Source organism: Salmo trutta, chromosome 10, assembly GCF_901001165.1.
Source record: "Salmo trutta chromosome 10, fSalTru1.1, whole genome shotgun sequence".
Classification (NCBI taxonomy): Eukaryota; Metazoa; Chordata; class Actinopteri; order Salmoniformes; family Salmonidae; genus Salmo; species Salmo trutta.
Window position 1 is genome coordinate 28,596,892 of NC_042966.1, and position 13,530 is coordinate 28,610,421.

Genomic DNA, 13,530 nt, shown 5'->3' on the forward strand with positions numbered 1-13,530 from the left:
GGGTGAGGGAGTGACTGTGTGTGTGTGAATGTGTTTTGGGAGTGTGAGTCTGCCTGTCAGCCAAGCACTGGGCGGCAGGTAGCATAGCGGTTAGGCGCATTTGGCCAGTAAACGAAAGGTCGCTGGTGCGAATCCCGAGCAGACTATGTGAAGAATCTGCCGATGTGCCCTTGAGCAAGGCACGTAACCATAAGCGCTCCTGTAAGTCACTCTGGATAAGAGCGTCTGCGAAATGACTAAAATGTAAATGATTCCCTCTGTCAGGCCTGCCCGTCCCAGTCGGGCCAGAGTGGGAGACAGAGTGGGGCGTCAGACTAAACAGTGCGCTGGCGGTCAGATCGTGTGTGAAGGCCATGTTGTGACTGCTGAGGGAAACTATTCGGCCCTACCTCATCAGGGTCTCTGAGCAGATGTTGATGTCCACTCCCACGAAGCTCACACACTCCTGCACCACCCCGTCCAGGGCTGCCTTCAGAGAGCTCTGAGACACATCGTGCTGGAAAGAGTGATGGCAGCCATTACAACATGTGCCTCTCAAACAGCTAAAGTATGCTAGCCCCCACACCGTTAACCAGCCCAAACTATCCCTCTACCCAGCCCAAACTATCCCTCTACCCAGCCCAAACTATCCCTCTACCCAGCCCAAACTATCCCTCTACCCAGCCTAAACTATCCCTCTACCCAGCCCAAACTATCTCTCTACCCAGCCCAAACTATCTCTCTACCCAGCCCAAACTATCCCTCTACCCAGCCCAAACTATCCCTCTACCCAGCCCAAACTATCCCTCTACCCAGCCCAAACTATCCCTCTACCCAGCCCAAACTATCCCTCTACCCAGCCCAAACTATCCCTCTACGCAGCCCAAACTATCCCTCTACCCAGCCCAAACTATCCCTCTACCCAGCCCAAACTATCCCTCTACCCAGCCTAAACTATCCCTCTACCCAGCCCAAACTATCCCTCTACCCAGCCCAAACTATCCCTCTACCCAGCCCAAACTATCCCTCTACCCAGCCTAAACTATCCCTCTACCCAGCCCAAACTATCCTTCTACCCAGCCCAAACTAATCTTCTACCCAGCCTAAACTATCCTTCTACCCAGTACAAACTATCCTTCCACACCTAAATCAAACCAGCCATTCTCTGCCTTATACACAAGCCCTGCGACCATCGGTAAAACTCTTAAACATACACAAATCCCCTTTCCAAAACAGTCATCTATTCCTTACCACAACTAACATCCCAAACCCTCCCAGCCAGCCACAAACACCTCATTAAACTCTTCATTACATTTCTCACTCTCTGACCACTGGCTTAAGAGGTTACCACGACTATCTGACATCAATGACATCAGTGCACTCAACATAATTAAATCTTTCTCAGTGAGCCATGACTATAATCCCCTGAATATGGCAGTTCATATTGGATGTTACTGTTATCCCTCCTATCACCAATGAGACTCAACACAGCCACGATAACAAAAACCTGAGACATAAGGCTGTTTGGTAAGTGACCTGCTCTGTACTGTACAGTGCTCAACTTTAATTAGGCCACAATCCTGAAAGGATTTAGGCACACAATATAAGCAGCCGTTTATGGCAAAATGTCTTCCTGCAAATCTGCCGACGTGGGGCCATGAAGGGGTTGAGTGGCAGAGAGAGAGAGAGAGATGAGGAGAGGTGCAGAGAGAGAGAAAGTGGGGAGAGATGACGAGATGTGCAGAGAGGCAGAGAGATGAGGAGACGTGCAGAGAGGCAAAGAGAGAGAGATGAGGAGACGTGCAGAGAGGCAAAGAGAGAGAGATGAGGAGACGTGCAGAGAGGCAAAGAGAGAGAGATGAGGAGACGTGCAGAGAGGCAAAGAGAGAGAGATGAGGAGACGTGCAGAGAGGCAAAGAGAGAGAGATGAGGAGACGTGCAGAGAGGCAAAGAGAGAGAGATGAGGAGACGTGCAGAGAGGCAAAGAGAGAGAGATGAGGAGATGTGCAGAGAGGCAAAGAGAGAGAGATGAGGAGACGTGCAGAGAGGCAAAGAGAGAGAGATGAGGAGACGTGCAGAGAGGCAAAGAGAGAGAGATGAGGAGACGTGCAGAGAGGCAAAGAGAGAGAGATGAGACGTGCAGAGAGGCAAAGAGAGAGAGATGAGACGTGCAGAGAGGCAGAGAGATGAGGAGACGTGCAGATAGATGAGGAGACGTGCAGAGAGGCAGAGAGAGAGAGAGAGAGAGATGAGGAGACGTGCAGATAGATGAGGAGACGTGCAGAGAGGCAAAGAGAGAGAGATGAGGAGACGTGCAGAGAGGCAGAGAGAGAGAGAGATGAGGAGACGTGCAGAGAGGCAGAGAGAGAGAGAGATGAGGAGACGTGCAGATAGATGAGGAGACGTGCAGAGAGGCAAAGAGAGAAAGATGAGGAGACGTGCAGAGAGGCAGAGAGAGAGAGAGATGAGGAGACGTGCAGATAGATGAGGAGACGTGCAGGGGCAGAGCCTGTTTTTGTTGGACAGGGTCAGGGAGTCTTCAAAGCTCTCCCACATGGGTTTTAGATTAGCAGAGGAGTTAATCCAGACAAACCTTTCACACTTCTAGGGCTGTACAAAACTGAGATGGACACAGAAAAAATAACATGAGGACAAAGCCCAAAAATGACAAGTGATTGAGAACAAAGGGGGAATAGTGGCTAGCCTGTTTGTTACCCCTAAAGTATGTACAGTAAGTGTCCATATGGAGTATGTTACCAGTGCACAAATTGTAGCAATGGCTCTCATTATTTTATACAGTGGGGACAGAAATTATTGGCACCCTTCATAAAGATGAGCAATAATAACTGTATAAAATAAATAATTCAAATACTGAGCTATATTTTATGTACAATTTTATACTGATACAATTTCTCAAAGAGATTTAACAAGTAATATATATTTTTTCTCAAAAGGTAGTGTTAAAAATTGACACCCTTAAAGATTCTTATAAATCAAGTTACAAGTTTAGTATTTGGTCCCATATTCCTAGCACACAATGCCTACATCAAGCTTGTAACTCTACAAACTTGTTGGATGCATTTGCAGTTTGTTTTGGATGCTTTTCAAATTATTTTGTGCCCAATAGAAATGAATGGTAAATAATGTATTGTGAATTTTGGAGTCACTATAAATGTACAGTGAGGGAAAAAAGTATTTGGTCCCCTGCTGATTTTGTACGTTTGCCCACTGACAAGAAATGATCAGTTTATAATTTTAATGGTAGGTTTATTTGAACAGTGAGAGACAGAATAACAACCAAAAAAATCCAGAAAAACGCATGTCAAAAATGTTATAAATTGATTTGCATTTTAATGAGGGAAATAAGTATTTGACCCCCTCTCAATCAGAAAGATTTCTGGCTCCCAGGTGTCTTTTATACAGCTAACGAGCTGAGATTAGGGGCACACTCTTAACTTCTCTAGGGTAGGGGGCAGTATTTTGACGTCCGGATGAAAGGCGTGCCCAAATTAAACTGCCTGCTACTCAGGCTCAGAAGGTAGGATATGCATATCATTAGATTTGGATAGAAAACACTCTGAAGTTTCTAAAACTGTTTGAATGATGTCTGTGAGTATAACAGAACTCATATGGCAGGCAAAAACCTGAGAATAATCCAACCAGGAAGTGTGGAAATCTGAGGCTTGTAGTTTTTTAAGTGATTGCCTATACAGTACACAGTGACTTGGGGTTCATTTTGCACTTCCTAAGGCTTCCACTAGATGTCAACAGTCTTTAGAACGATGTTTCATGCTTCTACTGTGAATATGGAGCGAACAAGAGGGCCTGGAGTCAGATGAGTGAGGAAATGACATGAGCTCAGAGGCGCGCACTCACGTGAGTGTGAGCTGTGTTCCTTTTCTTTTCTGAAGACATTGGAATTGTCCGGTTGGAATATTACTGAAGATTTATGTTAAAAACATCCTAAAGATTGATGCTATACATCGTTTGACATATTTCTAAGAACGTAAATAGAAGTTTTTATTGACTTTTCGTCGTGCCTTTTTCACGCGCTTTCTGCATTTGGAGTAGTGGACTGAACGCGCGAACAAAAAGGAGGTATTTGGACATAAATTATGGACTTTATCGAACAAAACAAAACATTTATTGTGGACCTGGCATTCCTGGGAGTGCACTCTGATGAAGATCAAATGTAAGTGAATATTTATAATATTATTTCTGAGTTTTATTGACTCCACAAAATGGCGGGTTTGGTTTCGTGTCTGAACGCTGTACTCAGATTATTGCAAAGTGTACTTTTGCTGTAAAGTTTTAAAAAAATCTGACACAGCGGTTGCGTTAAGGAGAAGTGTATCTATAATTCTTTGAATTACAGTTTAATATTTTATCAACGTTTATGATGAGTATTTCTGTAAATTGATGTGCTCAATCACCGGAAGTTTTGGGAGGCAAAGCATTTCTGAACATTACACGCCAATGTAAAATGGGTTTTTTGAATATAAATATGAACTTTATCGAGCAAAACATACATGTATCGTGTAACATGAAGTCCTATGAGTGCCATCTGATGAAGATCATCAAAGGTTAGTGATTCATTTTAGCTGTATTTCCGTTTTTTGTGACGCCTCTCCTTGCTTGGAAAATGGCTGTGTGGTTTTTCTTGTCAAGGTGATGTCCTAACCTAATCTAATGCTATGCTTTCGCCGTAAAGCCTTTTTGAAATCGGACAATGTGGTTGGATTAACGAGAAGATTATCTTTAAATGGTGTAAAATACTTGTATGTGTGAGAAATTTTAATTATGAGATTTTTGTTGTTTTTAATTTGGCGCCCTGATATTTCACTGGCTGTTGAATAGTGTGTCCCGCAGGTGGGACGGTCACGTCCCCCTCTCAACCCCTCTCAATTATTCGCAAATGGAAGAAACACAAAAGAACTGTCAATCTCCCTCGGCCTGGGGCTCCATGCAAGATCTCATCTCGCGGAGTTGCAATGATCATGAGAACGGTGAGGATTCAGCCCAGAACTACACGGGAGGATCTTGTCAATGATCTCAAGGCAACTGGGACCATAGTCACCAAGAAAACAATTGGTAACACACTATGCCGTGAAGGACAGAAATCCTGCAGCGCCCGCAAGGTCCCCCTGCTCAAGAAAGCACATATACATGCCCGTCTGAAGTTTACCAATGAACATCTGAATGATTCAGAGGACAACTGGGTGAAAGTGTTGTGGTCAGATGAGACCAAAATGGAGCTCTTTGGCATCAACTCACCGTGTTTGGAGGAGGAGGAATGCTGACTATGACCCCAAGAACACCATCCCCACCATCAAACATGGAGGTGGAAACATTATGCTTTGGGGTTGTTTTTCTGCTAAGGGGACAGGACAACTTCACCGCATCAAAGGGACGATGGACGGGGCCATGTACCATCAAATCTTGGGTGAGAACCTCCTTCCCTCAGCCCGGGCATTGAAAATGGGTCGTGGATGGGTATTCCAGCATGACAATGACCCAAAACACACAGCCAAGGCAACAAAGGAGTGGCTCAAGAAGAAGCACATTAAGGTCCTGGAGTGGCCTAGCCAGTCTCCAGACCTTAATCCCATAGAAAATCTGTGGAGGGAGCTGAAGGTTCGAGTTGCCAAACGTCAGCCTCGAAACCTTAATGACTTGGAGAAGATCTGCAAAGAGGAGTGAGACAAAATCCCTCCTGAGATGTGTGCAAACCTGGTGGCCAACTACAAGAAACATCTGAACTCTGTGATTGCCAACAAGGGTTTTGCCACCAAGTACTAAGTCATGTTTTGCAGAGGGGTCAAATATTTATTTCCCTCATTAAAATGCAAATCAATTTATAACATTTTTGACATGCGTTTTTCTGGATTTTTTGTTGTTATTCTGTCTCTCACTGTTCAAATAAACCTACCATTAAAATTATAGACTGATCATTTCTTTGTTAGTGGGCAAACGTACAAAATCAGCAGGGGATCAAATAATTTATACAGTGAGGGGGAAAAAGTATGTTTCTAAACACTTCTACATTAATGTGGATGCAATTATGATTACAGATAATCCTGAAAGATTCATTAATAATGATGAGTGAGAAAGTTAGAGGGTCAAAGATCATACCCCGAGAACATGCTAACCTCTCAGCATTACTAATAACGGGGGAGGTTAGCATGTCTTCGGGGAATGGTCTTTGACCCATTGTAACTTTCTCACTCATCATTATTCACGATTCATTCAGGATTATCCATAATCATGCTAGCATCCACATTAATGTAGAAGTGTTTACAAACATTCTATTCTTATTTATAATAAAAGTGACTCCAAAATGACACAATACATTATTTACAATTCAATTCTATTGGGCACAAAATAATCTGAAACATAAGTTTGTAGAGTCACAAGCTTGATGTAATCATTACCTGCTAGGAATATGAGACCAACTACTAAACGTTTGACTACTTTATTTCTAAGAATCTTTAGGGGTGTCAATAATTTTGACCCCTACCTTTTTGAGAGAAAAAAATGCTTATTTGTTAAACAAACTTTCTAACTCTGGGCAATTGTAGTAGTATAAAACAATGTTTTTTTTTTAGCATAAAATATAGCTCAGTATTTTAATTATTCATTTTATACAATTAATTGACTATTTAGCAGCCTGGATATTTAGCAGTCGTATGACTTGGGGGTAGAATCAGTCTCCGAGCCGGTTGGTCCGAGAGCCGATGATCCGGTACTGTTTGCCGGATGGTGGCAGAGTGAACAGTCTATGGCTACACATCGTCATACAATGTGAAATCCATCACCTTCAGAATGGATGTGCGGTAGAAAGCAAGGCCACACTCTGAAAGGAGGAAAATGACATCTATCACTACTGGACATTACAATGAAACTAGTTTCTTAACATGTCCTCCAACTTTCCATGCCCTCACAGAGGTTCTTAGGCTGTTGTGCAACCCATCTTCAATCACATGTCCCACACACACATAAAATGTTGTCACCAGATCTACTGGTTGCAGCCAATCTGCCCCTGCATCTGCTAGTCATTGTCCGTCTGTCAACTGATCCCCCTCTGTATCATACACCCAGACATCCATCACAGCCTGCTGCTGCCGCTCTGGTAATCGTCAGATGGGGGGAGGAGAGGAGGTAGGGGGCCTCGTGCGTAACTGATTAATAAAAAAATACGAAATAAACTGCATAATAAATAAATGTGACTGGTCAATTGTGAGTCAGGGACAAGGCAAAAGCCCAACCACAGGAGCCCCTCTCAATGTTCAAAACAAACCAGAGAGCGTAATTTAGCCACAGAGGATCAATATTTTCAAGAAATGACTGCCAGAACAGCTTCAATGCGCCTTGGCACAGATTCTACAAGTAGACCTAAACCATTCCAGGAAAATGCATCCCACACACCATAACATAAACTTTGTATCCCTCATTTACTCAAGTGTTTCCTTTATTTTGGCAGTTACCGGTTGCCTACAGTCGGGAAGGCCGCAATTTGGGCAGCATGTGAGCCAAATATACAGTTTTTTGTGTTGTGGCCATAGACATACAATCCATAGAAGGGTTTTGGAACCTCTTACACTGGCAATTTGACTGTTAAACTCATGGGTACACTAGTAATGGCTGCCAGACCTGACTTGAATAGGAACTGCCATCGATGGATTATATTTCAATGTTATGCTGCGGCTGTCTGTTTGCCTTTTGCAAATTTCTAAATACAATCATGGGAAAAACTTAGTTTGGAAAGCAAATGCCTACCGCTGAAAAGAGAAGACTAATCTGTCTGTAGAAGCAAAAAAGATACATATATAAATATATATTTTAAAGTGTATGTATGTATGTATGTATGTATGTATACAGTTGAATTCAGAAGTTTACATACACTTAGGTTGGAGTCATTAAAACTCGTTTTTCAACCACTCCACAAATTTCTTGCTAACAAACTATAGTTTTGGCAAGTCGGTTAGGACATCTACTTTGTGCATGACACAAGTAATTTTTCCAACAATTGTTTACAGACAGATTATTTCACTTATAATTCACTGTATCACAATTCCAGTGGGTCAGAAGTTTACATACACTAAGTTGACTGTGCCTTTAAACAGCTTGGAAAAATCCAGAAAATGATGTCATGGCTTTAGAAGCTTCTGATAGGCTAATTGACATCATTTGAGTCAATTGAAGGTGTACCTGTGGATGTATTTCAAACTCAGTGCCTCTTTGCTTGACATCATGGGAAAATCAAAAGAATCAGCCAAGACCTCAGATTTTTAAAAATCTGTACAAACAATTGTACGCAAGTATAAACACCATGGGACCACGTAGCCGTCATACCGCTCAGGAAGGAGACGTGTTCTGTCTCCTAGAGATGAACATACTTTAATGCGAAAAGTGCAAATCAATCCCAGAACAACAGCAAAGGACCTTGTGAAGAGGCTGGAAGAAACAGGTACAAAAGTATCTATATCCACAGTAAAACGAGTCTTATATCGACATAACCTGAAAGGCTGCTCAGCAAGGAAGAAGCCATGGCTCCAAAACCACCATAAAAAAGCCAGACTACGGTTTGTAACTGCATATGAGGACAAAGATCATACTTCTTGGAGAAATGTCCTCTGGTCTGATGAAACAAAAATAGAACTGTTTGGCCATAATGACCATCATTATGTTTGGAGGAAAAATGGAGAGGCTTGCAAGCCGAAGAACACCATCCTAACCGTGAAGCACAGGGGTGGCAGCATCATGTTGTGGGGGTGCTTTGCTGCAGGAGGGACTGGTGCACTTCACAAAATAGATGGCATCATGAAGACGGAAAATTATGTGGATATATTGAAGCAACAGCTCAAGACATCAGTCAGGAAGTTAAAGCTTGGTCGCAAATGGGTCTTCCAAATGGACAATGACCCCAAGCATACTGCTAAAGTTGTGGCAAAATACAAATACTAATTGAGTGTACGTGAACTTCTGACCCACTGGGAATGTGATGAAAGAAATAAAAGCTGAAAAAAAGCACTCGCTCTACTATTATTCTGACATTTCACTTTCTTAAAATAAAGTGGTGATCCTAACTGACCTAAGACAGGAAATCTTTACTAGGATTAAATGTCAGGAATTGTGAAAAACTGAGTTTAAATGTATTTGGCTAAGGTGTATGTAAACTTACAACTTCAACTATACATACATACATACACACACACACTACCGTTCAAAGGTTTGTGGTCACTTAATGTTTTTGAAAGAAAAGCAATTTTTTGTTGTCCATTAAAATAACATCAAATTGATCAGAAATACAGTGTAGACATTGTTAATGTTGTACTATTGTAGCTGGAAACGGCAGATTGTTAATGGAAAATCTACATAGGCGTTGTCATGACGTTGCCCTCTTTGGGTACATCGAGCACTATACCCCCCCCCCTCTGCACCAGCCCTTTTCTATGCACCATCCCCCTACCTCTATAGTCCTGACACCAGGCTCTGTCAGAAGAGGTCGTAAATTCCTATGAGGAGATCCTCTCCTCATGGCCACAGTATAGAGAGAGAGTGAGTTTTCATAGAGAGGACAAAGGAATTTCTTCCACCTCACAGAACTGGAGAACCGAACGACATTTATGTTCTGGAGAAGGTATAAAAGATCGGTGAAGAATCCAGCTACGAACTGGTCCGTTTGGTACAATTTTGTGAAACTCATGAGAGACAATACCGCCACATTACCATAACCATGTTTATAGAAGAGTCTAAGGTATGAGACTTACATCTAATGGTTGTATAAAATGAATGAATAAGGATGAAGCTATTTGTGATATGATGGGATGCTATGTAATGATGTTAACCTCTCTAGGGTAGGGGGCAGTATTTTCACGGCCGGATGAAAGACGTACCCAAATTAAACGGCCTACTACTCAGGCCCAGGAACTAGAATATGCATATTATGAGTAGATTTGGATAGAAAACACTCTGAAGTTTCTAAAACTGTTTGAATGATGTCTGTGAGTATAACAGAACTCATATGGCAGGCAAAAACCTGAGAAAAATCTAACCAGGAAGTGAGAATTCTGGTGCTTGTAGTCCTTTCAAGTCATTGCCTATCGAACACACATTGACTTAGGGTTCATTTTGCACTTCCTAAGGCTTCCACTAGATGTCAACAGTCTTTAGAAAGTTGTTTGAGGCTTCTATGATGAACAGTGAGCGAACAGAGTAAGTTGGAAGTTGTTGACTCAGGAAGGTACTGGCGTTTTTTGGCGCGTATTCATGTGAGATTTAGCTGTGTTCCAAAACGTTTTTCAAGACATTGCAATCGTCCGGTTGGAATATTATTGAAGTTCTAAGTGATAAAGGCCCTAAAGATTGATGCTATACAACGTTTGACATGTTTGAACGAATGTAAATATAACTTTTTTTACTTTTCGTCGTGACATTTTCCGTGCGCTTCCTACATTTGGAGTAGCTAACTGAACGCGCTAACAACAAGGAGCTATTTGGACATAAATTATGGACTTTATCGAACAAAGCAACATTTATTGTGGACCTGGGATTCCTGGAAGTGCCTTCTGATGAAGATCATCAAAGGTAAGTGAATATTTCTAATGCTATTTATGATTTTAGATGACTCCAAAATGGCAGGTATCTGTATTGCCTAGTGTATTTTTCTGAGCGCAGTACTCAGATTATTGCAAAGTGCGCTTTCCTTTTGAAGCTTTTTTGAAATCTGTCACAACGTTTGCATAAAGGAGATGTTGATCTATAATTCTTTGAATAACAGTTTAATATTTTATCAACGTTTATGGTGAGTATTTTTGTAAATTTTTGTACTGATTCACCGGCAGTATTGGAGGCAAAATATTTTCTGAACATCACGCGCCAATGTAAAATGGGGTTTATGGATATAAATATGAACTTTATCGAACAAAAAATGCATGTATTGCGTAACATGATGTCCTAGGAGTGTCATCTGATGAAGATCGTCAAAGGTTAGTGCATAATTTTAGCTGGTTTTCGTGACGCCTGTCCTTGCTAGGAAAATGGCTGTGTGCTTTTTCTTGTGTTGGAACTGTCCTAACATAATCTAACTTTATGCTTCCGCCATAAAGCCTTTTTGAAATCGGACAATGTGGTTACACTAAGGAGACGTGTACTTTAAAATGGTGTAAAATAGTCCTTTGTTTGAGAACTTTGAATTATGACATTTTGTGGTTTTGAATTTGGCACTGATTTTTCACTGGCTGTTGAATAGTGTGAACCGTGGGTGGGAAGCTAGCGTCCCACCTGCCCAAGAGAGGTTCATGTGAGAGAATTGTATTTCTGTTTAAAGTTTCACTAAGTCCTTGGCACGCCCCCAGGGACACAGACAGGACCTGGCGTCATGAGACAGCCTTTTCGATGTTCCGAATAAAACCCCCACCTAGGTTTTCTATCACCAGACCAGCTTACCTCAATAACGAGAGGGCCAAGGTTTGAGAGGAGACCAAGCTTACCTGAATTATGAGATGGCTAAAGGTTGCAGACCATGCATTTCTCTTGCTGAACTTTTAACCATACCATGTGGTTAAACTCTTAGACTATCGATACCGACAGAATAAAGAACAAGTCTTTGATATTAATTACTAGTCTGCAGCTAGGAATTCGGTATGATTGAACGCGAAGACTCACAACAGCCGAAACAGCTATTCTATAACGACATGAATGAATGTTACTCTGAATTATCCATTCTAACCACGACGGAGAGAGAGAGAGCGGACAAACTCTCCAACAGAAACAAACTTTTCAACAGAGATCCCGACGACACACTGAGCGTAAATATATATATTGATTGCAATTCTTCCTGAATGAGTGAGCGTTCATGTGCAAAGGAGTAGCATTTCAATTGTTATAATTATCAACTCTGTAGTGCCTTCTCAGCTGACCCCCACTCCCCTTTTATCTAACAAGCCGCCATACCGGTTTAGCCCACTAGGGCACATTCCTCTATAATTTCTTTGTAACTATATCTACGTTGTTTGTGTTATGCATTTCTGTGAATTACTTAGTTAGTAAATAAATTATTTTAAGACAATTGATGTATGGATGACTCATAGTGAAGACTGGGTTCGTGCAGATAACCAACAATTTACAACATTTGGAATGAGACTAACGTGAGGTAAATAATTAATTAATTCACAGACTAATTAATCAGATATTAAAATATCTGAAAGTTATATTAGGAAAATTATAACTGTGTAATCTGAATATTTTCCTTGGTGCCCCGAGAGTTATTTGATAAATAGGTCTTCAGTTTTAATGATTCCAAAGACACGACAGCGTACAGAGGCCCCTTATCAGCAACCATCACACTCCTGTGTTCCAATGGCACGTTGTGTTAGCTAACAGTGAAGAGGCGACTCCAGGATGTTGGCCTTCTAGGCAGAGTTGCAAAAAAAAAAGCCATATCTCAGACTGGCCAATAAAAATAAAAGATTAAGAGGGGCAAAAAAAACACTGGACAGAGGAACTCTGCCTAGAAAGCCAGCATCCCGGAGTCGCCTCTTCACTGTTGACGTTGAGACTGGTGTTTTGCGGGTACTATTTCATGAAACTGCCAGTTGAGGACTTGTGAGGCGTCTGTTTCTCAAACTAGACACTCTAATGTACTTGTCCTCTTGCTCAGTTGTGCACCGGGGCCTCCCACTCCTCTTTATATTCTGGTTAGAGCCAGTTTCCGCTGTTCTGTGAAGGGAGTAGTATACAGCGTTGTATGAGATCTTCAGTTTGGAATAGCCTTCATTTCTCAGAACAAGAACAGACTGACGAGTTTCAGAAGAAAGATCTTTGTTTCTGGCCAATTTGAGCCTGTAATCAAACCCACAAAATGCTGATGCTCCAGATACTCAACTAGTCTAAAGAAGGACAGTTTTATTGCTTCTTTAATCAGGAAAACAGTTTTCAGCTGTGGTAACATAATTGCAAAAGACTGACGAGACCAGTCTCAAGGGTTTTCTAATGATCAATTAGTCTTTAAAAATGATACACTTGGATTAGTTAACATAACGTGCCATTGGAACATAGGAGTGATGGTTGCTGATAAGGGGCCTCTGTACGCCTATGTAGATATTCCATAGCCAGATACAATAGTCATTTACAACATTAACAATGTCTACACTGTATTTCTGATCAATTTGATGTTATTTTAATGAACAAAAAAAAAGTGCTTTTCTTTCAAAAACAAGGACATTTTTAAGTGACCCCAAACTTTTGAATGGTAGTGTATATGGGTCATGGTCTGGGGCTGTTGGGGTAACTGATGGTTCGGTGTAGGCCCCTTAGTTTCAGTGACGGGAAATCTTAACGTTACAGCATACAATGACATTCTAGACCATTCTGTGCTTCCAACTTTGTGACAACAGTTTGGGGAAGGCCCTTTCCTGTTTCAGAATGCCAATGCCCCCGTGCACAAAGTGGGATTCATACAGAAAAGGTTTGTCGAGATCAGTGTGGAAGAACTTGACTGGCCTGCACAGAGCCCTGACCTCAACCCCAACGAACACCTTTGGGATGAAT

The 13,530-nt window shown here is 41.7% G+C and overlaps 1 protein-coding gene across 3 annotated transcripts in view; it reads right to left on the reverse strand.

Moving 5' to 3' along the window:
- srbd1 (S1 RNA binding domain 1) overlaps positions 1–13,530 on the reverse strand; it is a 95,757-nt gene that overhangs the window by 15,230 nt on the left and 66,997 nt on the right. For all 3 annotated transcript variants that reach the window (XM_029765233.1, XM_029765231.1, XM_029765232.1), the window contains exon 17: positions 390–496. In XM_029765233.1, coding sequence (XP_029621093.1) covers positions 390–496 — 107 coding nt within the window. The remainder of the gene's footprint in view (positions 1–389; positions 497–13,530) is intronic.